Source organism: Myxine glutinosa, chromosome 9, assembly GCF_964187855.1.
Source record: "Myxine glutinosa chromosome 9, kmMyxGlut1.1, whole genome shotgun sequence".
Taxonomy (NCBI): domain Eukaryota; kingdom Metazoa; phylum Chordata; class Myxini; order Myxiniformes; family Myxinidae; genus Myxine; species Myxine glutinosa.
In genome coordinates this window covers 104,899,340-104,923,425 of record NC_136269.1, presented here as the reverse complement: position 1 = coordinate 104,923,425, position 24,086 = coordinate 104,899,340, and the positions used below count along the sequence as shown (strand labels likewise).

Below are 24,086 nucleotides of genomic sequence, written 5' to 3'. Positions count from 1 at the left end.
AATTCACATTCATTCCACCCCCCCTCCATCGTTCTGAATCGGATTGCTAACTTGAAAATCACAACAAACCCAATTTGTTATCAATGTTCGTCTTTCATTAATTATCCACTTTCTAAACTCCCCCCTTGCCCCTCCACTCCTAAACTTCCCCCTTGCCCCTCCACTCCTGAACTCCCCCCTTGCCCTTCCCCTCCTAAACTCCCCCCTTGCCCCTCCCCTCCAAATCACCCCCCTTGCCCCTACACTCCTAAACTCCCCCCTTGCCCCTCCACTCCGAAACTCCCCCCTTGCCCCTCCCCTCCTAAACTCCCCCCTTGCCCCTCCCCTCCTAAACTCCCCCCTCGCTCCTCCCCTTCAAAACTCCCCCCCAACCCCTCCCATTCAAATCTCCCCCCATACCATTCCTCTCCAATTCTCCCTCCTCCCCCCTCCTCCTCAAAGCTGCCTCCTCCCCACTTCGTCTCCCTTCTATCTCATAACTCCACTCCCCCCAACCTTCTACTTTCCTCTGCCCTCCCTCAAACAACCCCTCACTGTGCCTCATCCCTTCACCATCAAACCTTTCATCCTCCTCATCCTTCCCTTTCTTGGAACACTTCTGTAATCTCTGACACACTATCAACTGCTCTCCCTACCTCCCCGTCTCATCCTTCATCTTACCCTACTCCTCCCCTCCCCTGTCCTGTACCCGATGCTCCCCCTCTCTCTTCATTAACGGTATGGACCTCAAACATCCGGGGCCTTCTCTCAAACCTGACTGATCTCTCCATACAGGTTGCTTCTGACAATCCAGACTTGATCTGCTTAACAGAGACTTTCCTCCTTCAAGATGTCTCTGATTCCTTAATATCTCTTCCTGGTTACTCCCTCCTCTGGTATGATAGACCTGAGCCTCGTCCTGGTGGTGGGGTGGCTATCTTTATCAAAAACTCTCTTCCTCACTCTCCTTGCACTGCCCTCTCTCCTCGTCACCCCCAGGAGTACCTCTGGCTATGGCTTCCTCTCCGCTCCCACCTTTTGTTCATATGTGTTCTGAACCGTCCCCCAAACAGTGATGACTCCATTTACATTTCACTGTCTGACAACATGGACCAACTTCTATCCACTCATCCCAACTCTCTCTTCCTCGTATGTGGTGACTTCAACTGTCATCATGCCACCTGGTTGGGTGTGGGTTCTTCTCTCACCAGTCATGGCACCTCAGCAAAGGACTTCTGTGACTCACTGGGATTGACACAATCTGTCAATTTCCCGACCCAGATCTCAGCCAATGGAGTATCTTCTCTTCTAGACTTGGTTATGACAAACTTCCCTGCTAATGTCTGCTGCTCTTCTTCTGCTCCAATCGGTTATTCTGATCATGTGCTTGTCAAAGTGGACATCTCTCTGGCCATTCTCAGAGAGCCTCCTCAGCGTCGACGAGTCTGGCATTTCACTCAGGCCGCCTGGGACGGTCTTCAAGCAGCCATCAATCGTCTGGACTGGTCTCCCATCTCCACTGCCTCTGACATCAATTCTTTCTGGGAATTCTTCCAAAGCAAACTGCTCTCTCTCATGCACAGATTCATCCCATCTCGTCTTCAGTTGTCTTCCCCTTCGTCCCGTCCATGGTACACTGAATCTTGTGGTGAGGCAGTTGCCCTGAAACAACTTGCCTTTGCCTCTTGGAAGGCTAATTCAACTGAACGCAATCTCAGTTCCTTCCACCAAGCTCGGAACAAGTGTGTGTCTACCCTCAGGAGTGCCAGGAAGCAGTATCTCTCCTCACTCAAGAATGAACTCTCAAACCTGTCTCCTTCCTACAAATCCTGGTGGCGTCTGGTCAAATCCGATTCTGGTGTTTGTTCCCCCTCCATCCCCTCCCTTACCTCAAATGGCCACACAGTTGACATCGCACGTGACAAAGCCGAATGCCTCAACTCTGTGTTTGCCTCAAAATCTTTAGTCCCAAACCCATCTCTCTCTGTTCCCACCTTTCCCAGTCGAACCCAACTGCTCCTGGAATCTGTGTCCTTCTCTCCTGACAAGGTGGAGGGGTTTTTGTCTAACCTCGACTCCGATTCTGCAACTGGACCAGACGGCATCAGCCCACGGGTCCTAAAATCCTGCTCTGCCGCTCTATCTCACCCTCTCTCTGTTATTTTCACCCTATCTTTTGCTCAAGGTCATCTGCCAGCATCCTGGAAATCAGCAAACATTACCGCTTTACACAAAAAAGGTGCAAAAACAAATCCTTGCAACTACAGACCAATCAGCCTGCTCCCAATTATCAGCAAAGTCATGGAATCCATCATTGCTTCGGATATGAAATCTTTCCTCTTCTCCAATGGCTTGATCTCTGATCATCAATTTGATTTCAGACCAGGTCACTCTACTCTGGACATGCTGCTTCTGCTGTCTCAACAATGGATGGAGGTCCTCAATGCCAAACAGGAAATCAGAGCTGTCTCCCTTGACATATCACGTGCCTTCAATACGGTCTGGCACCCAGCTCTGCTCACCAAACTCTCCTCCTATGGTATCCATGGAAATCTCCATGCATGGCTTGCGGACTTCCTCTCTGGTCGTAGTCAACGTGTGGCCCTGAATGGATTTCTCTCATCTCCCCTTCCTGTTCAGGCTGGAGTTCCCCAAGGCAGTGTGCTGGGCCCTGTGCTTTTTCTGGTCTTTATCAATGATCTCTCCGACTCTCTGGAAAATCCTCTCGATCTCTTTGCTGATGACTCCACTCTCTGCCGCTCCATTCCTCTTCCCTCAGATCGGCAGTCTGCAGCCTCCTCACTCTCTGAAGACCTGGACAAAATCACAGACTGGTCAAACAAGTGGAACATGTCTTTCAATCCTGACAAATTTCACACTCTTACTATGTCTCTCCGAAAAGATCGACTGGACAACCCTCCCATCTACTTTCTCAACAATCCTCTCCAAGAAGTTCTGTCGCTCAAGCTTTTGGGTCTCACTATCTGCCATGATCTTTCTTGGGAAAACCACATTTCCAAGCTGGCCTCCAAAGCCAGTCACCGACTGGGCATCCTCCGTCGTGCGAAGTCCTTCCTAGGCACACCTGAGCTCCTCACCACATACAAGGCTTTCATCCGCAGCTCAATGGAATACTGTTCTCCCCTATGGGCTGGTGCTCCTGCCTCACACCTAGCTCGGCTTCACGCTGTTGAAACAAAAGCTTTCAGAATCATAGGAATCTCCCGCGATGAAGCTATCTCTGAGGGCCTTTCACTCGCTCACCGCAGGCAGGTAGGTGGTCTTTCTGTCTTCTACCGACTCCTCTCCGGCCTTGCTCCCCCAGCTCTCTCTGTGCTCTGTCCCCCAAATATTCCTACAGGTCGCACAAGATCTGCCAGCAACCCTCTGATGGTTAAACTGCCGAAATCTCGGCTCTCTGCTCACCTTCACTCTTTCATTCCTCTTTTCTCCCGCCTCTGGAACAAACTCCCACACTCCCTTCAATCCCACTCCTCCCTCCGGGTCTTTAAATAAAACAGCTGTTCACCACCATCTCTTATCTTCCCCCATCCAAAACCTTGATCTTTTCTACCCCCACTAATTCACCCCAGATCCACCTTGTTTGAAATTCCAACTTCTTTCCTGGAAGTCCTGGCAGTGTCCATATGTTTTATACCTCTCCCACCCCCCATTCCCATGCCTCCCCCCCCAAAGCCCTCTCCCTCCCACAGATCTCTCAATGTCTCCATGTCTCTCGGTCCCTGCTCTCAAATGTTGTGTTTGTGTCCTTCCCCCTCTCTCCCCATCTTGTCTACCGCTCCCGATGTTATTTGTTTTATGTGTCGGTTTGTCTTTCTGTGTGATTAATGTTCGCTCTTTCACGAGCCTCGATCTTGTATACAAAAATATATATATATATATATTGGGGCCTTGTACTGGAACCAGTATTTTAGCGCATAATTGTGTTTTAATGAAAAAAAATTAATGGCTGTGACAGCCATCAAGCTTTTAGCATTTTGAAAATAATTTGGTCACAAAACCTCTCATTTGTAGTGTTGCTTGCAAGCCAAGCCTGGGTAAATTTCTACAAAGGCCTTACCCACGTACTCCTTGGGTGCCACAAGTTTTTCATACTTTATGGTTTGCACCGCCCTGCTTCCCTTCTCCTCATCATCTGTAGAATTGCCTTCGAGCATCTCACTCTCCTCAGGTGCAGAAACAACGTGCTGCTGCTTTCGCGGCTTTTTCCGCGGGGAAGTGCCAGCAGGAATCTCGCCACCCATGGAACAAAGTGCAGGAAGTGGACCGGATCGTGCGCTAGATGGAGTTATTCCTAGAGTGATCAGCAACATTGACAATGTGTTTGCTCAATGCAGTCAAAATGCAAGTGTAAGAGAATTCACAAACCTAAAAAGGAATGAATGGAATAACCGATTGAAAAACAAAATGGTAATTATAACATATTTCACAGCTTACCCAAAAACGTTCCATCCACTCCCTCTGGTTGCTCCTGCTTCACTTTTATCTCCGGAAGCACAATTCCAGTCACCATGGCATTACTCGCCACTACACCTGGACCCATTCCACTACCCATTGTCCCACCAGTACTAAATCCAAGTGTTCCCAGTCCAGCAAGAACGGAGGCAGTCGTAGGTGCAGCAGCCGCAGGGACCATCGTCACCGAGAGGCTCCCAGGAGCTGTTGTCGCAGAACTGATTTGCAAGGGATGCTGGGTAGTCTGGCGCAGAGAGGATAGCGAGATGTCGGTATGAAAGGTTGCAACGTCAGAAGCAGGATGAAAAGCCAAAGCCGTGTGAGTGTCTGGCGTCATGGCCACCTCACTAAAGTAGGAGGAAAAGGCACGATAATTTGCACGTATCATGTCATTGCAACTTGTCAAAACCGTTGTGCACCATAAGGATGCCAAGGAAGACGTTCGAGAAAATCTCTGCTCTTCGCTTATTTTTATATTCAGTGCTCAAGTTAAAAATAAAATTCAACCTTTTTTTTAGTGTTGGAGAGGCACAGACATGCCATGCCGACTGCCTACTCAATACCAATACCTGAGAGGCCGCGGAGAGCCGGAACCACGGGCCCCATCTCCACGAGGACTACTTGTGTCTGTAGGAATGAGTGTCTTCCGTACAGCAGACCTGTTATAGCACACGAGTACTTTTTAAAATCCATTTACAATGTGTGAATGACTGCATCTGACCAAACATGTCCACAGCAATGATTACGAAGTCAATTGAATTCAAGTCCAAACCATATCTACGGGAGTCGGCAAACAGTTTTAAAAATTCACAATCCAAAATATTGGATTGATAACACTCCTCCAGAGACAGTAAAATACTCACCCCTCTGATGCTGTCTTACGACGCAAGATGCTGGGCCGAGGCGATGAAGCTTGCACTTGTCCGGATCCTGGCGTGGTTGGGTTATGGCCCGAACTAGAGGGTGAAGTAACCGCAAAGGAGGAAGGACACATCCCTGCTGCCACACTTTCAGCCAACACCACACCTGGTAACAGGGTGGATGCATTAGGAAAGTTAATGACAGACAGATTTTTATACAACCCATTCACATTCATAATTTAAGTTCAGAAACCAAGTTGGGAGGATAATAAACTGGTTTTTATGGAAGAAAACCAGTTTGTTGCAAAAGGTGATTGAGGTGACTGGCAGCAAAACCTGTAGGCTTGCTTTCAGGGGGACCCTGGTTTGCAGGTGTAGATGCCGTGGAGGCCGAGAGTGGTGGGAAGCTACGAGAAGGATCCATGGAGACCAGGACAGGGTTTATACGCATTGCTGGCGTGCCACCCACACCACCCATCCCAGCTATTGCTGACACCGTGCTCTGGGCTAGACACCAAAAGACATAACAGTCATTGGGAAATACCATAGGAACAAGAAGCTTGACACTAATATAAAACTCACCGAGTGTTGGATACATATTGGAGGAAAGACAGAGGTGATGTGAAGAGGGATAATAGTCAACGTACATGCAAGTGGCCGCACCGCAGTGACACTGGTAGTGATTGGAGCATAGTGGTGGCCAGAAATGGGATAGCCAAGGGTGAGCGTAGGATATTGAGTGGTGTGGTAGTAGGAGAGGATAGGCACAGTCCTGTAAACAGAGAAATCAAAATTGTAATATAACTAGAACAGCACTCTTCGACGTCGACCGATATGCCTCAAACTACATTATTACATTTTTAAACAGGATTTTTACCGAGCCGTACCTCTGACATTTGACCTCTCGATTCCATTATCTAATCAGTTTATCTTTACATCATTATATATACTTGTACCAAGTTTGACTTGGATACGTTCAGCCGTTCGTTCTTAAGTTATCAGTTATCACGGTAAAGAAAACCTATCACGAATGGACGGACAGACAACACGAAAACATAACGCCTTCGGTGATTTCGTCGGTGAAGGCATAAAAACATTCAAGCAGTTGGGATCTTTGTGGTACACACCAAATTGTGGTATAGTAGAAATGAGAACAAGTATGATGGTGGAGGCAACGGTTTCACCCAACCTATACCTAGTTCCATCTAATGAGCTCAATGGTAGATTGGAAATGGAGATGCTATACATTGGAGATGCTATGTTTCAATCTTGGCCCACCTCGTGTGACCGCTCCAGGTCTTGCCATTGAAAAGTCGACCTGCGAGTCATGTGCAACCAGCTTCCTAAAAATAACCTCTGGATATTTCTAAGACATTCGATATCAAGGCATTGTATTAGTCTGCAATTATCAATTGTGACATTGATCATCTCCCATTATATATTTTTTTTAAGTCTAAAAAAAAAAAAAACACTTTGCCTAATTGGCTGCAGTGGTCGCACACCTGCCATCTCTCCCATCCATGGTGACAGTGCCTGGCGCTGTGGCCGGATTCGGGGACGGGCGGTGGGCACCAGGCAAAGTCAGGAAGCTTCCCGGCCGGTCCGGTGGGAAGTCGAGGGGCAGTCGGGGGGGTTGTTGCTGTTGCTGCTGTTGTTGCTGTGGGATAACTTTGGCTGCAACGGAAAACAAAAAGAGCAAAAAATACTTAGCTCGGAAAATCAAAGAAATGAGGAGAAGTAGACAAAGGTGATATTGCTCATATAGTGCGTTCTGTACAATAATAATGTGATGATAACACCCTGATGCAATATCAATATGAAAATTGCATCAAACAATGTCCTGTCACATGCATACAAAATATATTTTAAGTTAGGTAATCTTCTACTCAATGCCAACTGCAACTTTAATTTCAAATTAAAATTAAAGATTTATGCAAATGTTGAACCAATGTTCCTTACCCACAGGGATTGTTGGGGCTGGAGCAGGTTGAGAATGGATTGTATGAGGCATGGATGCTCCAGCTACTTGGAATTGGAAGGGCAGGGAGTGGAGAAAGAAAGTGTTGAAGGGTTGCAGCGCAACATTAGGGAACATTTGCAGTTCATTTTAATTATAGTCAAGCAACAGCGGAGTTATACAAATCCACTGAATGACATTCCAGTCACTATTGTGTCTATCTACCTGTTTGCTGTTCCAGATATACCTCTATTAACATTGCTTTTCAATAGCATAAAGTTTATTATTTTACAATTAGGTTGAAAATCTGCATTCGTAATACACAATCTTCTACAAAAACAGATCGTTTAATAATTGATTGGTCTTTATATTTGGGCCAAAAAGTGCTGGGTTTTCCAGTACCATACTCTTCAATGAATGGGGTAGGTAGGTAGGGATTTATACATTTATTTTGTAGGTGTTTAAATGGAAGGTATGCATGTTGATGATTGGAAAGCTACATAAGACTTCATGTGACTGACATCCTTTGGCTCTTGGCCTCCACATCGGCACTTTAAATGTACAAACCAAACACCAGATGTCTTCACAGCAGACATGACTTCTGTTGTCGGTTCAGGAATGTCTGTCTAAGGTTGATTTTTCGATTGTGAAGAAGAGACCATCGATGTGTCGGCAAGCAGATTGTGCAACATTTTTAAAATGTCCAGAAAATTACCTTAACTGAGTTAAACCGCTTCTGTGTTTCTCAGTTGAGACCACAACGGTCAACCATGGCCAAGCTGATTGCATGAAAGTGGACAAAATGGCCACCAGGAAGTCATCCCTCCTCTGTGGCAAAGCCATAAGAAAAATCCAGAAATGGCAGTAAGCTACTGAAATCACTGTGGTACTTAAATAAATAAAAGATATTGGAGTCAGCAGAAACTATGGGGGTATGTCCCGTTAACAGAAACTCAACATATTAAAAAACCGCCTTAGCAAGGTTATTGTTGGTCAGCAAAACATAATTAGTCAGGAAGAGTGTCCTCCACCACATTGTCACTCTTCTCATTATATCCCCACCCCTGCACACCATTATACCCCATCCTTTCACACTATTCTTCCCCCATTCGTCCCATTTTTAAATTTCATATATTTCAAAATCAAGAAAGTTTAATGTGCAGGTTTAATTCTGTTCTCATCTTTGCCAGGGTAAAAAGTTCCTTTAGAGTACAGGGCAAAGAGGAAGAAAGTGCTAGAGGAGTTGGACTCCTGATAAAACTTAAGTTGGTCAGAGAGAATGTGAGTTACAAGAACATGTTTGACCGAACTGAAAGACTGTTTATTAAATTGAAGAAGAAATGTCATCTAACAATCATTCAAATCTAAACCCCAATGATGACACATGATGGTCATCCCCTAAACCCCAATCTACAGTCATGATGACAAAGAAATGGAAAAAAATCTACAACCAAGTAGAAGGCTTTGTAAATACCAATCCAAAAAAAATACACAATTATTATGTGTAAATTCAATGCAAAAGTGGGTAAAAATTAAGGGGAAAATGAAGAGAAGGAAATTGAAGCTGTCGCAAATTTTTGAATCAAAAAAAATAAAAAGAGGAAGCAGATTAGTGGGATTTCCTATACACAATAAGATCTTCATTCTTAACACCTTGAAAAATAAGAATCAAGAAAATGGGAATGGATAAGTCAAAATACAGCAACGATAATTTAAAAACATGAGAGCTTTCATGTTGGTGAAGAAGAAGCCAACAACAGTTGTGACGGTACTAAACCATTTTATCCAGAAAGTGCCTCGCCGACTGCAGAAAGAAAAGGGCCGCCACAACATGGCACCGCGAGCACCCAAGTATATTCCAGGAAGTTCCTTCCCCCAAGATCAATTGCTGCATTTGTCTGAAGATTAGTCCTGTGTTGTCTGGGGTCTCTGTGTGCAGTGCACATGTGATGTGCATGTGCATGTGGAGCAAGTGGGTTGTGTAAGTGACAGCTCTTCCATGAGACCTAGAAACAGTAGGAAAATACATTTTCTCTACAGTTAATTGGCAAAACTATTTACATCCACCTAACCTGGAAAAACTCAGAGCTGGTATGAATCCATTAAGTAAAGGACATGAGAAAGATCTGAGATATTACCATAAAAATCAGCCTGCTCTCCCATATTTATTAATTGTTCGCAAAAGTTGTTAATAGCCGACTCACGAATGAAGCTGGACAACAACTAACCATATGAGTAAATAGGTCCAGGTTATAGGTAGAGACTCCATAATGGATCAATTTCAAATAATAAATTGGCTTTTGGAATTATAAAGAGAACCTAAATTGCTCTTGTGCCCAGTATGGAAATAAATGCTACAATCCAGGCTCTACATCACATAAACGTCAACGCTGGATATATGGACTTATCAAGGGAAGTCGACAAAGGCGGAACACCGACATTAATACTGCATCAAATTGGTGGTAACAGCAACAGCGGAAAAGGCATCAGACAGGGACAAACGATCTCACGGAAATTGTTCAGGGCAACAGATAGATTGGGAGGTAAAGGGATACATGTTGATGGAGAAAGACAAAAACACGAATTATTATTCAAAATTCATGCAACACTGAATAAGCTAAAGTAACGGTGAAAGCAGGAGAATCAAAATATGAGACTAGAAATGAATATGACAAGACAAAAATAGTCTTCAACCACTATGCAAAAGAGGAGATTCAACTTGATCATTGCAAGCTTGAACAAACCAGTAATTACATTTACTTTAGCCACTTCATACAAATGAATAAGCATCATTTTGAAAAAATGAAAAGATACTATAGCAGGATGGGAAGCATTTGGAAAATAAAAAATGCGATGAAAAGCAAATGAAAAGGCCAAAAATTTTAAGAAATAAAAAACAAGTACAGATACATTCAAAGTACACCACCCCATGCCATATAAATAAATATCCTCCGGCGCCCGGCGTTACTGCTGTGCAGCACATAGAGACGGTATTGGGAAGGAGAGGTGTACAATTAATTGATTGAATAATTGCATAATTAAAATCAATACAATTATATTAATTGTATAATTGATTTAGGTATGCTAAATCCACCAGTGTTACATCCGAAGCAGTAACTTTTTGAACAATAATTAAATAAGTCATTAATTATGAAAAAAACATTAATAATCAATAAATAATAAATAAATCAATTGACTAATCAATAAATCAAAAATATCCTTTATAGCCACATCACTTGGTCACTGTCATGTCCAAATATCAGATTCCTAGCTCAAAAGGTGCCAGAGATATTGCCCAGATGAGAAAGGAAATAAATAAGTGATTAATAATGAAAAATAATAATAATAATAGTAAAATAATTAAATTATTAATCAATTGGCTAACAGAATACCTTAGCCACCACTGTTTCATCCGAACATGAAACTTTAAAAAAAAAAAATTCGATCATTAATCAAATAATTAAATCATTCATTGATTAATTGATTAATCAAATCAAAAATACATTTTGCAGCCAAATAACTTGGTCATTGTCCTGTCCAAATATCAGCTTCCTATTTCAAAAGGTGCCTGAAATATTGCCCAGATGAGAAAGGAAATAACAAATAACTGATGAATAAATCCATAATAATTAAGTAATTAATCAATTAATTGATTAATCAAAAAACAAAAAAATACTGTTTTTGCCAAAGCACGTGCTCACGATTATGCCCAAATTTCACCTTCCTAGCTCAAAGGATGGCTGGGATATCGCCCGGACAAACATACAAATAAGTACAGATACATACATTCAAAGTACACCGCGCCCCATGCCAAATAACTAAATATCCTCCAGCGCCGGCATGGCCGGGTAGCCTTTGGCGCCCGGCGATACCGCCGTGCAGCTCATAGAGACTGTTTTGGGTGAGAGAGTTGTGCAGTAATTGATTGGTTAATTGCATAATTAAAATCAATAAATGGATGATCATAAAATATTTTCTTAATCAATTGGCTAATAGCATACCTAAACCACTAGTGCTCCATCCGAAGCTTTAACTTTTTGAAAAATAATTAAGTCATTAATCAAAAAAATAAATAATTAATTGATTAATTGATTCATCAATAAATCAAAAATATCCTTCATAGCCACATCACTTGGTCACTGTCGTGTCCAAATATCAGCTTCCTAGCTCAAATGGTGCCTGAGATATTGCCCAGATGAGAAAGAAAATAAATAAATAATAATCATAAAAAATTAAATAATTAATCAATTGGCTCATAGAATACATAAACTACCACCATTTCATCCGAATCTAACTTTCAAAAAAATAATTAATTAAGTCATTAATCGAATCATTAATTGACTAATTGATTAACCAATAAATCAAAAATAGCCTTTACAGCCAAATCACTTGGTCATTGGCATGCCCAAATATCAGCTTCCCAACTCAAAACGTGCCTGAGATAATGCCAAGAAGAGAGAGGAAATATATAAGTACTTAATCGATAATAATTAAGTAACTCATCAATTAATTGGTTAATCAAAAAACAAAAAATACAATTTTTGACAAAGTACTTACGGTTGTGCCCAAATTTCAGCTTCCTAGCTCAAATGATGGCTGAGATATCGCCTGGACAAACAAACAAACAAGAAAACAAACAAACGAACAACCGAAGTGAAAACCGAGTACTCCCTTTCAGCGTGCGTAATTGATGGGCCCCCTTCGGTGCCCGGCAATGACGTTATGCAGCGCCTGGAGATGGCATAGGAAAGAAGCGGTGTACAACAAACAAGAAACCGAAGTGAAAACAGAGTACTTGCTTCCGGCGCGCGTCATCGCCGGGCCCCCTTCGGTGCCGGCGATAGTCACGCAGCGCCTGGGGATGGAATAGGAAAGGAGCGGTGTACAAAATGCTACGAAACATTGTCAAGAATAAGAACTTGATGTACAGCAGCGAAACCTATGTTTTGTTTTTGCAAAGAAGGCAGAGCAAACACGTATCAACCGGAAAGAGCTGTGGAAAGATCCTGTCTTAACAGAACAAGAAGAGATGAGAGAAGACAGAAAACTACAGGCCGTTTCAAAAAGATTGATACAACTTTGACTTCCTGCCATTTCTTTGTTTTTTGACCTATACTGTTTTCCTTTGCAGGGTTTGGTGGTGTTATCGTAGTATTTGTTCCCTGGGATTTCTAGCTCCGTAGCTCAACTATGCCATTGAGTGGAGCAGAAGACAAACGTGGTGACTCTGTGGTATGAGACTAAATCGTATGTAGGCACCCGCCGGAAGTTCTGCCAGGAATACGACCTCAGAACACATGATGGACTCACAAATTGTGCCATTCAACGTACTGTGAAACATTTTGAGCACAAGGGTACAGTGCACAACCAGAGCAAGGCAACAGTGGCAGTATCCTCACTAGTAACCAACATCAATGGCATATGGGATTCTGCAATGGACAGTCCCAAGAAGTCCCACCGCCGGCGCTCCCAGGAGCTGGGCATCAAACCAACATCAGTCTGGCATATCCTCACCAAGGAACTGAAGCTTTTCCCATACATCATCTCTATTAGGCATAAACTGAGTCAAGATGACATGAGAAGGAGACTTGATATGTTCAAATGCCAATTTCGGACCATGGCCTCTCACTAAGTCTAGCAGTGACTTATTACCCTGTGCTCGCGAAGCGCAAAGCGGGGTTAAGCATTCAGTTACATACGTGTGCCGTACGTGTGCCGTGTCTGCATTTTAAAAATTCATTTTCTCGGCAACCGTTCGTCCGATTGACATGAAATTTTCACCATAGGAGGGCCACCTCCTGTACAATATTTTAATGATTATTATGACGTCATAAGTCACGTGGTACAGGTGCCATCTTGGAAAAACTTCGCACCTCTATTTTTCTGAAACCACTCCATGGAAAAAAATTGAGACCTAGCTCATTGTCAACTACTCCCCATGGGGAATAAGATATGTTAATGATGTCATCGGTGCCTTCGTTATGATGTCATAATTCTACAAATACAACACTTATCCATCCGATCATTATTTTAAAAAATTCAGGAACTGTTGGTCTGATGGACACTAAATTTTCACCATAGGAGCTCACCATAATTTCCGAATATTTTAATGATAATCATGACGTCATAGGTCATGTGGTACAGGCACCATCTTGGAAAAACCGAAAAATGTTGCACCTCTATATCTCCAAAACCGCTGCATGGAAAAATTGAAACCTGGCTCATTATAAAGAACTCCATATGGGGAATAGGTGTTGCTAACGATGACGTCATTGGTGCCATAATTATGACGTCATAATTCGACATGGACAACACTTAATCTGATCAGTTTGAAATGTGTTGAGCGTGATCTATGCAACAATTATATTAGAGAATATAAATTTATGATGTCATCGCTCATGTGGTCTGACAACCATATTAGATTTTTAAAATTTTAAATGTTCAAAAACAGAAGAGTTGGCTCACAACAAGTTGACTGTGCAGGGTAAGTATTCTATGAATACCATCTAGTTGCAATAGCAATCAGTGAAAGAAAATACCATGTCAAAAGCTTTCAAGAAATGTTTGTTTCACGTTCCTGAGGTTTCTGTTTCTTTGTAAATAAGCGTTTAAAGTGGTATCACTTTTTTTTGAAACACCCTGTAGTTTGACCTTGTGCATAATCAAACAAAAAACGGAACTGATGTAGACAACGAAGATCAGACAATAGATTGGATGACAAAAACTTACAAACTGGAAACCTAAACAAGGACCTGGAAGAAGCGGGGAAGCCAAACGCTGATTATACGGAGAGACAAAACTGAAAAATTCCACTGGGGTATATTGTCCCTGAATTGCAGAGAATACACAAGAATGGACCCATGTTGAGGACGGCTTTCATCCTGCAGTGGACTGAAAGAGACTCATCAACTCGAGTCAAGACTTGCTATTGGAATACTATGCATTTTGCTGAAGAACAGCAAGACAGAAGGTTAGGATGTTAGACGTCCAACATCGTAAGAATCAAAAAATGCAGAATGTTTTTGTACACAAATCCATGTACTTTTCAACTGGTATTTCTACCTTGCTCTGCATATCTAATAATAGGATTAGCAAGAGTTAAGAAAAATCTCCATCCCAACCAAGCCCTTCAACGTTTGTGCTTTATAGTTGGGTACTTCTTGGTCCACTGGTCCACCACAATAGAGAAATAATCCAAATAATAAAATATATGAGAAATCAGAATTTTTTTTCAATTTTTTTGGAAAAAAAATTCACGGAAACCAAGTAGGGACTCCTTGAGTCCTTGCAAGGGACCTTGCAACCATGAAAATGTGGTGTTGATAAGCCCAAGGGTCTCGGAGTAGTTACAGGGCAAACATACATACAGACACCTCTCTGTTTTATATAAACTACTGTATTAGAAGGTTTCAGCCAAGGATCACCATTGTGCCGCATCACTACAGAATTGCACGTGAAACGAAAGTACCTTGTGAGACCACCGGAGTCAATCCTGTTGAACAACTGCCCTGGATGGGAGCAACAGTAACAGCAATTGGAGGCCCCAGTAGAGTTTTCTGTAGGGTCAGGGACATGGAGGTAAACATCGCTTTGAGCATGAGTAAGAAGAGGAACAGAAACATATTTTACAACATCATTATGTACTGCACATGTACAACACATTCACAATGAATAGAGTGATGTGAGGATTTGGATTGTGGAGTTATAACACTGAGGATGCATATTTCTGGAAATAAATAATTCACCATGGCTTCACCACTTTGATGGGAATACTGTTCGAGATAAATATAATGGAGCAAGTGTGTACATGTGTCATCATCTACTCCATGGACGAATCCAGGATTTTTTGAAAGGGGAGAGAGGGGGGGGGGGGTGGGGGGGGTGAGGGTCCAGCAATGAAGGGAACATCGTGCATACTCACCTAGATGCTGCAAGCACGAAGCCATCAAGGAGTATGATCCGGCTGACACCACTTTTGATTAATAAAGTGACACCACTTACAATCATTTTGTAATTTACTACAAAACAAAAACAGTTTACTGCACCAATTAAACCGTAGTATCTGAATTTGTTCGGAAACTCAAAGGGTGGATTGTTCATGAACATTCACAAGTAGTAGAACTTATTTAGCAATCGGAAACGGCTCCCCTTCATACTGTGCATGTACGTGAATAAACGAAGAGCAGTTATAGTTACAATTTTCCATGTATATATTTTTCACAAACTAAACAACGAACCCAGTCCGAGCCTCCAAACAAGCCTAAGGCCTGATCTGTTCTTAGGTGCCATGACAGTACATGGCGTGGAAGTGCAACGGGAAGGACTTTGTTTTGGTTATTAATCACCAAAAGAGTGCAACGACGACTTTTCAAGTCATTTCATGAGGCACTTCATGTGTACTTGATGGTGGGTGACATCATAGGCAGCTAAACTAGGCAATTTCAACCACCAGTGCAAAGGCCTTCCACTAATTAACCTGTACCCACTAAGCTGTGTATATATATATATGTATGCAAATTGTTACAGACGTGGCTTGGATGTTATTTCCCGAGCGGTTTTATGGTACGACCACGTCTGCACAAGTTACCCCGATTGCACCCGGGGTTGACTAATCGCGCTATGCTAGACCAATGAAGGAAAAAGAAGACACACGGCTGGAATTAATACGACACGACACCAGGGATACGGTTCTCAAAGGTTGTTATTACAATTGCGGAAGGTTTAGATTACAGGGACAAGAGGGAAACATAGGAAGGTGGGCACTTAAACACACTTATATTATCCCCGGACAGACGACAGGTAAACGCGGGACAAGGCTCACTCACACGGGGTTTGATGGCCAGGAAAGCGGCAGTCGATGGCTCAGGTGCACCTGGCTCAGGGACAGAATCACGTACGGTGGTGTCCAGCAGATGCGGGGAGGTCGCTCAGCGCTCGGGAGGGTGGCGTCTTGTCCTTCCAAGCTCGGGGCGCATCTGACGTCACGTCCGGCGCGAGGCCGCGTATATCCGGCGGGGAGTGACACGCCCTCGGCTCGTTAGCGCCGCCCCAGATGGCATCGGCCCATGGCTTCTCATTGGGTGCGGGGGTTACCGGCTCCGCCCTTGACGAGGGGCCGACAGGGAGCCCCTTCGTGGTAACCCCGTGGAGCGCGTGGTCAATGGCGGCTAACCGAGCCGGAAGGAGGACGCCCACTCCCCATGCCGTCACCGCGCCGCCCCCCTCTTTTGTTGTTGTTGTTGTAGTTGGCGCTTCTTCATGGGGAAGAGATGCGGAGAGGTATGGGGAGGTCCTAAACTTCCTAACAGGTGCCATATAATCACATTCTGGTGCAACGAAGAGTCATAATTAATGGAAACAAGTCCTTAACTGACATAGATTAAGAATAACTAGCAAGATGTCCTATAATTGTCTACGTGTGGTGCGGGGGACCTGGGCACGACATTTAATGGGGGGATGAAGGGGAAGATCGGCTCTAATGGGTGTTGTTTACAGACAATGGGACTAGGGAATGGGGTAAGGGAGAGTTGGGGAGTATCGGAGAAAATAGGGGAATATTTACAAGCGGATATGGAGGCCAAATTCCATATTCGCAACATTGCACCCTTCTCTACCCTCGGGGCGTCCCGACCCGATAAATTTTTACCTACTTTAGTGTGGCACGCAATGTAGTTCCCTCTACTATTAACTCTACCCTGAGTGCGACAGTTTTATAGATATGCACAAATGAGTAAATATGTCCCCCTGCGACGTTGCACCCTTCTCCTCTCAGAAACACACCCACAGGATAACCGAATCCGGAAAGAATTCTCAAACTAAACATACAGCCGGTAGGGAGCATTATTTACAAGACTACGCTGATATTTACACTACGATCCAGGACCTGTCTTTGGAGGAACACATGCAGATGTTATGCATAGAGAGAGCGCGCTTGCCAACATCGATACACCAACCCACGAGTGCTCTGTGGCCGACGGCCTTTAATAACGTGCAGAGCACCCTTCCCGCGCATCAAAAGCACCACCCCACCACCAATCGGTGCAGTCACCATTGTTCATTGGAATAAAAATAAATGCGACAACCCCTAACCCTGCAGGTGTCTCTTGCTCTTCTTGTGGTGCACTTGGTGTCAACTAAAAGTGGTTCACCTGTATGGCATAGGTGCCACGTTGACCCATAGGTCCATCCCCGGGTGGTGCTTGGCCGCAAACGAACTGCGGTCCATCGTGGGTGGCCACAAACATTGCGGTCCATATGGTGTATCGATCCCGGCAGCAAGCAGCGAAAGTGCAGGCCCACAACTGCGTCGCCAGCACCTCTCTCTCCTCTCTCTCTACCCCAAAGCCAGATCCTCGGAGGTGGGAGACAAAAACAAGACAGTGAGCAAGGTGGTAAGGGCGCAAAAGTGCACGCAATATAAGGTAATGCACACTGGGGGCACATGGGAACCAGGTGAGACAGGTACGTTCCTATCGTACGCCCCCCCCCCACCAGGTAACCTACATGGCCCCTCCCTTACCCCTTACTGTATCCACAAAACACAACACTACCCATAAACATCTACTTTACAAATCAACAAACATCCCTACTGTCTTCCCCGTTCCTCCCATAAACCAAATTCGTCTTCTCTCCCTCCTAACCAATCAAATTTGCCATTTTCAACTCTCATCAAAATTTGCCATCTCCAACTGAACATCAAAATTTGCCATTACCAATTCATCATCAGTCCCTCCTAGGGAGGGAGAGATGGAATCACCCCAATGTCTCATCCACGTCGTGATGCGTCTCACCAATCCAATACAGCAATCCTTATTTCCTGCACACAGAACAAGGAAAACACAGGTGTGGAGTCATCATCATCACCTCAGGCAAGTGGCTGCGTATGGTGCGACAGGTTCATCAATCCTAACTATCTCCTAAATGACTTTAACAACTTTACACTACCCGGGGTCTTTCTCCGGCCAACCATTGGCCCTCTTACACTATTGGTTCTAAACAACCAATTCCCATTGGCCAAACTGTGGTGCTCTTCAATTTGGGGTCTCACTCCCCCGATTCATCTCCCGGTGCCCTCGTACAATTTCTGGGCTGTGGCGTGTACCTCTCCCAGTGGGTCTACCCACCTGCACACCTCCACCACTGCAGTTGCCTCCGAGCTTACCTGCTCCTTGCCCTAACCTAACTACCTGGGGAAGGCCCTCTGGCACTCTCCCCACTCGGTGCCCTCTCTGGCACTGGGCTACCCGGGTCCATCCTCCGGATCCTCGGGCCCCATCCACAACTCTACCGGCTCCCAGAGCCCACCTGCGGCCTCACCTGGCCGACATCCTCACAGTGGTGGAGTGCCCAACCAACTACACACACTAACAGGCTACACGCCCCGCCATTTCCACAACACTAATGCACCCATTCACAACACCATTCTGCAACCGCACCACAGATGCCAATATCCAACCACAATTTACCTGTACCCTCTACCTAACACTTACACTACCCGCCCCGGGTATCCGTGATGGGGGTCCACTCTTCCCCCATTCACACCTTCGCACCATGCACACCACTCCGTACCGCTCACTCCACACACCTGTCCTTGCACACCTGTGCTCTCACACCTGGTGCCGCCTGCACCCTTCTCTCCCCAAGCGCATTCGCGCTGATCCACACACTCACTACTCATACACTGCTCCACACACCTGTCCAGTTCTCACACCTGTGCAATCACACCTGTTCAATCTCAAACACACAGCATCATCTCAGCTAACTACTCCCCTCTGAAACTTGCGCTTCCCAGTCGTCCCTTTAAACTATTGCGCTCCCACGTCATTATCACACACACTAAACTACCTGCGTCCCCACTACAGGTATCAGTCACTAGCTAACCTTAACGTTACCTAATGTCAATCTTCGCTAGATCCCTACACACAATATCCTAACCCACCCGGGCTAGTTTTCACTGCCATACACCCCATAAGCTATTGCTCCTTTGCCCCCCACATGGGAAAGGTGGCAGGGATGCCACCCTCTCCCACCGGGCCCATCGCTCCTCAATCCCCCAGTCCTCTGGCACTAATAAGCCCCCCTTATTCAGAGGTACTGGGTCCCGCCTCGGCATCTAAAGCCGAGGCGATCCACGGGGGCGCCTGCTCGCCGGTGTAAGGTCTTATCCGGTCGGCGTGGACGATCCGAGGGAGGGCTCGTGGCCCCATTTTGATCTTAAAGACCACGTCACAGATTTGCGACAGGACGACTCCTGGGCCTTGCCAGGGGGAGGTGAGTTTTGGGCACCTTCCCTTCCGCCTCCGGGGATTAAAGAACCAAATCTTCGTCCCCGGAGCGTATTGACTCCCCTGGCTCCGGTCGTCGTACCTGCGCTTCATCTTTTCCCCCGCCAGATGGAGTTGGCGGCGGGCGAAGGCATGGACTAGCTCCATGCCTTCCTCTAGGTGACGTGCGTACCCCTCCCTCGGCGGGTTAACCACTGTGTCTGGCACGGGACCGCACAGCAAGTCGGCGGGAGCCCGTAACTCCCGCCCATACATAAGCAACGCTGGACTGCATGCGGTGGCCCCGTGCTGGCTGGTCCGGTAGGCCATAAGCAAATAAGGGAGATGTTCGTCCCAGTCATCCTGACGGGTGGTGGTGAACAGTGCCAGTTGTTGGATTAAAGTTCGGTTGAATCTTTCCACCATCCCGTCAGATTGAGGTCTTAAAGGCGTTGTCCTGGTTTTTCGAATTGACAGGAGACTGCACACATCTTTTAGTAATTTGCTCTCAAAATTTCGTCCCTGGTCGGTGTGCAACTCCTGTGGAATCCCATGCCGGCACACAAATCCTTCCACGAAGGCCTGCGCTACCACCCCTGCTTCTTGGTTGGGGAGGGCGTAGGCCTCCGGCCACTTGGTGAAGTAGTCCATCACAACGAGGATATACTTATTACCTTGGCGGGTGCGGGGCAGCGGTCCTAGAATATCCATAGCCACCCGCTCAAGGGGGGCCCCCACCTGATGTAATTGAAGGGGGGCCCTCATCCTCCGTGCTGGTCCCTTTTTGGCAGAACAGGCGTCGCATCTCCGACACCAGTCCTGTATGTCGCGCCCCATATTCACCCAATAGAACCTCCGGCGGACCCGAGATATTGTCTTTGTCCTGCCCAAATGGCCGCCGGAGCGGGTACCATGCACCTGTTGCAATATGACGTTCTTGAATTTGTCAGGGACTATCACCAGCCAGGAAGTTCGATCAGAGGGAACCTCCACCCACTTGCGATACAAGATGTTGCCTTTCAATTCCAGGGTCTGCCACTGAGCCCAATATGCCTTTGTTTGTGCCCCGAGGGGGGTGACCTCTTCCCCCTTTGGTCTTTGCCCCAATTTGACCCATTGGAACACCGGCCCCAGAACAGGATCCTCCTGCTGGGCCGTGCTCCAAGCCAACTCTCCAAATTCCTCGTCCGCGGTTAGTGGCAAAATTGGCCCTCTCACCCGGGTTGCCCGGACGACGAGAATCGGGGCGGAATCGCCCAATTGCTCCCTCTCCTCGTGTCTCGCACAAAATTTACAGTTTTCCCCCAGACAAGGACGCCGAGAGAGTGCGTCCGCATTACCATGGGCCTTCCCGGCCCTATGGGCCACATCAAAATCGTACTGCTGCAACTTTTCCAACCACCTTGCAATTTGGCCCTCCGGTTCCTTGAACCGAAGGAGCCATTGCAAGGAGGAATGGTCAGTTCTAACCAAAAATTTCCGCCCGTACAAGTACGGGTGGAAATGGTTCATGGCAGCCAGCATAGCCAATAACTCTTTGCGAGTGACGCAATAATTTCTCTCGGGCCTACTTAAGGCCCGACTATAATAACCAATCACTCTCTCCACGCCCTCCTGTGTCTGAGACAAAACTGCGCCCAATCCTTCCTGGCTCGCATCCGTGTCCAGGGTAAATGTCCCGTCACTAGTGGGGTAAGCTAGAAGGGGGGCGGATGTTAGACACCCCTTCAATTTTTGGAAGGCCTCGTGGCACTCCCGTGTCCAATTAAATCGCGTCCCCTTCTCCGTAAGCCGGTGGAGGGGACGGGCCAACTCCGCAAATTTCGCCACAAAGCGCCGGTAGTAGGAGCAGAGTCCCAAAAATCCCCGCACCTCTTTGATGGTACGTGGTGCGGGCCACTCCTCTACCGCTTTAATTTTGTCTGGGTCTGTTTTTACCCCCTCGCGGCCAATCACGTGACCTAGATAGGCCACCTCTCTTGCAAACAAAGTGCACTTACTCGGGTTCAGCTTCAACCCTGCCTGTCTGAGGCACCCGAACACCTGGTCCAAATTAGCTAGTGCCTGGGGGAACGTTTGGGCATGTACCAGGACGTCATCCAGGTACACCAGGCATGATTGCCATGGCATGCCGCCTAGTACATGCTCCATCAATCTCTCAAAGGTGGCGGGGGCGTTACACAAACCAAACGGCATCACAGTAAACTGATACAGTCCCTTACCTGTGGAAAATGCCGTTTTCTCCTTCCCTGCCCTATCCATCTCCACCTGCCAATACCCACTCTTGAGGTCCAAAGTTGTGAACCAATTTGAGCCCGCAACGGCATCGAGGGTGTCATCAATCCTTGGCAGGGGATATGAGTCCTTGAGTGTCACGTTGTTTAGCTGGCGATAGTCCACGCAGAACCGCGTGGTCCCATCCTTCTTTTTGACCAGCACAACAGGTGACATCCAAGGACTTCCCGAGGGCTCGATCACACCTGCGTCGAGCATTTTTGCAACCTGCTCGTCAGCTTCCGCCCTCTTGCTCCAAGGGAGCCGTCGGGCGGCCTGACGAATAGGCCGGGCCTCACCGGTGTGGATCTGATGTTTCACCAGGCCCGTACGTCCAATATCCTCGGTGGACAGGGAGAAGAGGTCCAAATGGGACCCAACCAGTTTGTGTAAGGCCTCCCTCTGGGTACCTCCCAACTCTACGCTACTACGATTTACCATCTCGCAAATGGGATCGGGCCAATTCCTACTTGTTATTGAAGGCTCCCCCCGGGGTCGGCTCGGCTGGACGTTCTCGCCCCTCACTGTCGCGACTTCCTCAACTGGGGTGCAGCCAGCTACCCTCGTGCCCCTTACTATAGTGCGTGGTTCTGTACTCACATTTACTACTCGGACGGCCACTACCGGTCCGTCCGTTTTTACAAGGGTGCGGCCCACGATTAAACCCGGTATGGACTGCGCTGCCACCGGTTCGACCAGGCCGCAGGACTCCTGCCATGTTGGGCGAGCTGCCCACCGGGCCGGCACTATCGCCTCGGCCCTTGGGGGGATGGTCACGGCCTCGGAAGCCTCCAGCTCCGCTCTCTCGGCCGTGCTCACTCCCCCTAACGGCAGCTCTTCTACTCCCACCTGCAGGATCCCCTGGCACAAGTCGATTTTACAACCGCTGGCAGTCAACAGGTCCAACCCTATTAAACAGGGGTCGCACACCTCCGCCACCCAAACATCTATCTCCCTCCTTACCGACCCTAACTTGAGGGTCACAGAACCACGCCCTATGATCGGGGCCGTTACCCCGGTAGCAAGCTGCAAACTATAATTTTGCAGGCGCTGGATCTTATCCCAGCCACCTGCGCTCGAATCAAGGACCACAGGGCTGATGATCGTGGCGCTAGCTCCTGTGTCCACTACGGCGTCTACCCCCACGCCGGCAATTTTGCATCTAATTGTCAGGCTACCGGTTCCAATTTGGCCACAATAAATGACCTGTCGCGTCAATGAGGGCTCTCCTCCATCCTCTGCTGCCGAACACCGCCCTACGTGCCCGACACCTTCTAGTTTCCCGGGGTCTGGCGGGGGGGTGTCTGGGGTCGGCTAACCCGCTCCCCCCTGGGCGGAGTTGAGGACCTCAACTGCCGGGGATCATCCCGGCGCGCGTTTCGACAGTGCCGCGCCAGGTGACCCAGGCGGTTGCAGGTATAGCACCTCACCTGATAAGGTGCTTGCCTCCGGAATTCCAAATTCCCCCCCCTGTAGGTCCGAATTGGATTACCCGCTCGTGGTCCACCGCGGGCCACCTCCGTGGCCGCCTGCCATGGTCCAGGTCCCGCCAGGCGCTGGTCCACCAGCCTCCGGACCATGCCCGCCAGGTCAGGACCCACGTCGGGGGCGGGTCCCCTGGGGGGTCCGCCCTCCACCGGGGGTCCCACCTGGCGGACCGCCATTGCGAGGCGCTCGCCCCCTCGGGCCAGGGGCCTCGCTGCTTCCCAACGGGCCGCAGCGTCAGCCGCCTGGCTCAGAGTCTGCGGGCGCCACATGGCGAGCTGTTGCCGGAGCTCAATATCCGGGAGGGCCTGGATAAAATGGTCCAGCGCCAGGCTTTCCCGGGAATCCGCTGCCATGCTAGCATGTGCGATCCCCACTGCGCGGCGAATGTCGTGGGCAAGTTCCCCGATGGCTTCCTGGGGCTTGCGTTTTCGCAGCGCGAGCTGAGCTTTAACAAGCTCGCTCTGCTGTTCTATGCCGAATCGATTAATTAGGGCGTCGCGGAGGGCTGGCAGGGTGAGAGCACCCGCTGGTAATGCCGTCAGCACCTCCGCCGCCGCGCCGCGCAATGCGGCCACCAGGTGTACTCCACCTTCGTCCTCACCCCAACCGTTGCCCTTACACACACAGTCGAACTGCGCCAGGTACGCGCGTAGATCACTCTTGCCGTCATACGGCGCTAGTGGGACCTTGTGGGACCACCTCGTATGTGAGTCGTTGCCCGCCTGCCGGACCCCGTGCGTCGCCCCTTGCGGGGTCAGCGCGGGGCCGAACCGGCCGGGCCCCCACAGT

General features: G+C 47.4%; 1 protein-coding gene across 1 annotated transcript in view; it reads right to left on the bottom strand.

Moving 5' to 3' along the window:
- Positions 1-24,086, bottom strand: part of SAP130 (Sin3A associated protein 130) — an 87,078-nt gene that overhangs the window by 15,826 nt on the left and 47,166 nt on the right. The window contains exons 8-16 of the mRNA XM_078784627.1: positions 14,741-14,828; positions 7,275-7,340; positions 6,818-6,989; positions 5,963-6,087; positions 5,652-5,822; positions 5,319-5,481; positions 5,025-5,114; positions 4,438-4,802; positions 4,061-4,294 (exon numbers count right to left, since the gene is read on the bottom strand). Coding sequence (XP_078640753.1) covers positions 4,061-4,294; positions 4,438-4,802; positions 5,025-5,114; positions 5,319-5,481; positions 5,652-5,822; positions 5,963-6,087; positions 6,818-6,989; positions 7,275-7,340; positions 14,741-14,828 — 1,474 coding nt within the window. The remainder of the gene's footprint in view (positions 1-4,060; positions 4,295-4,437; positions 4,803-5,024; positions 5,115-5,318; positions 5,482-5,651; positions 5,823-5,962; positions 6,088-6,817; positions 6,990-7,274; positions 7,341-14,740; positions 14,829-24,086) is intronic.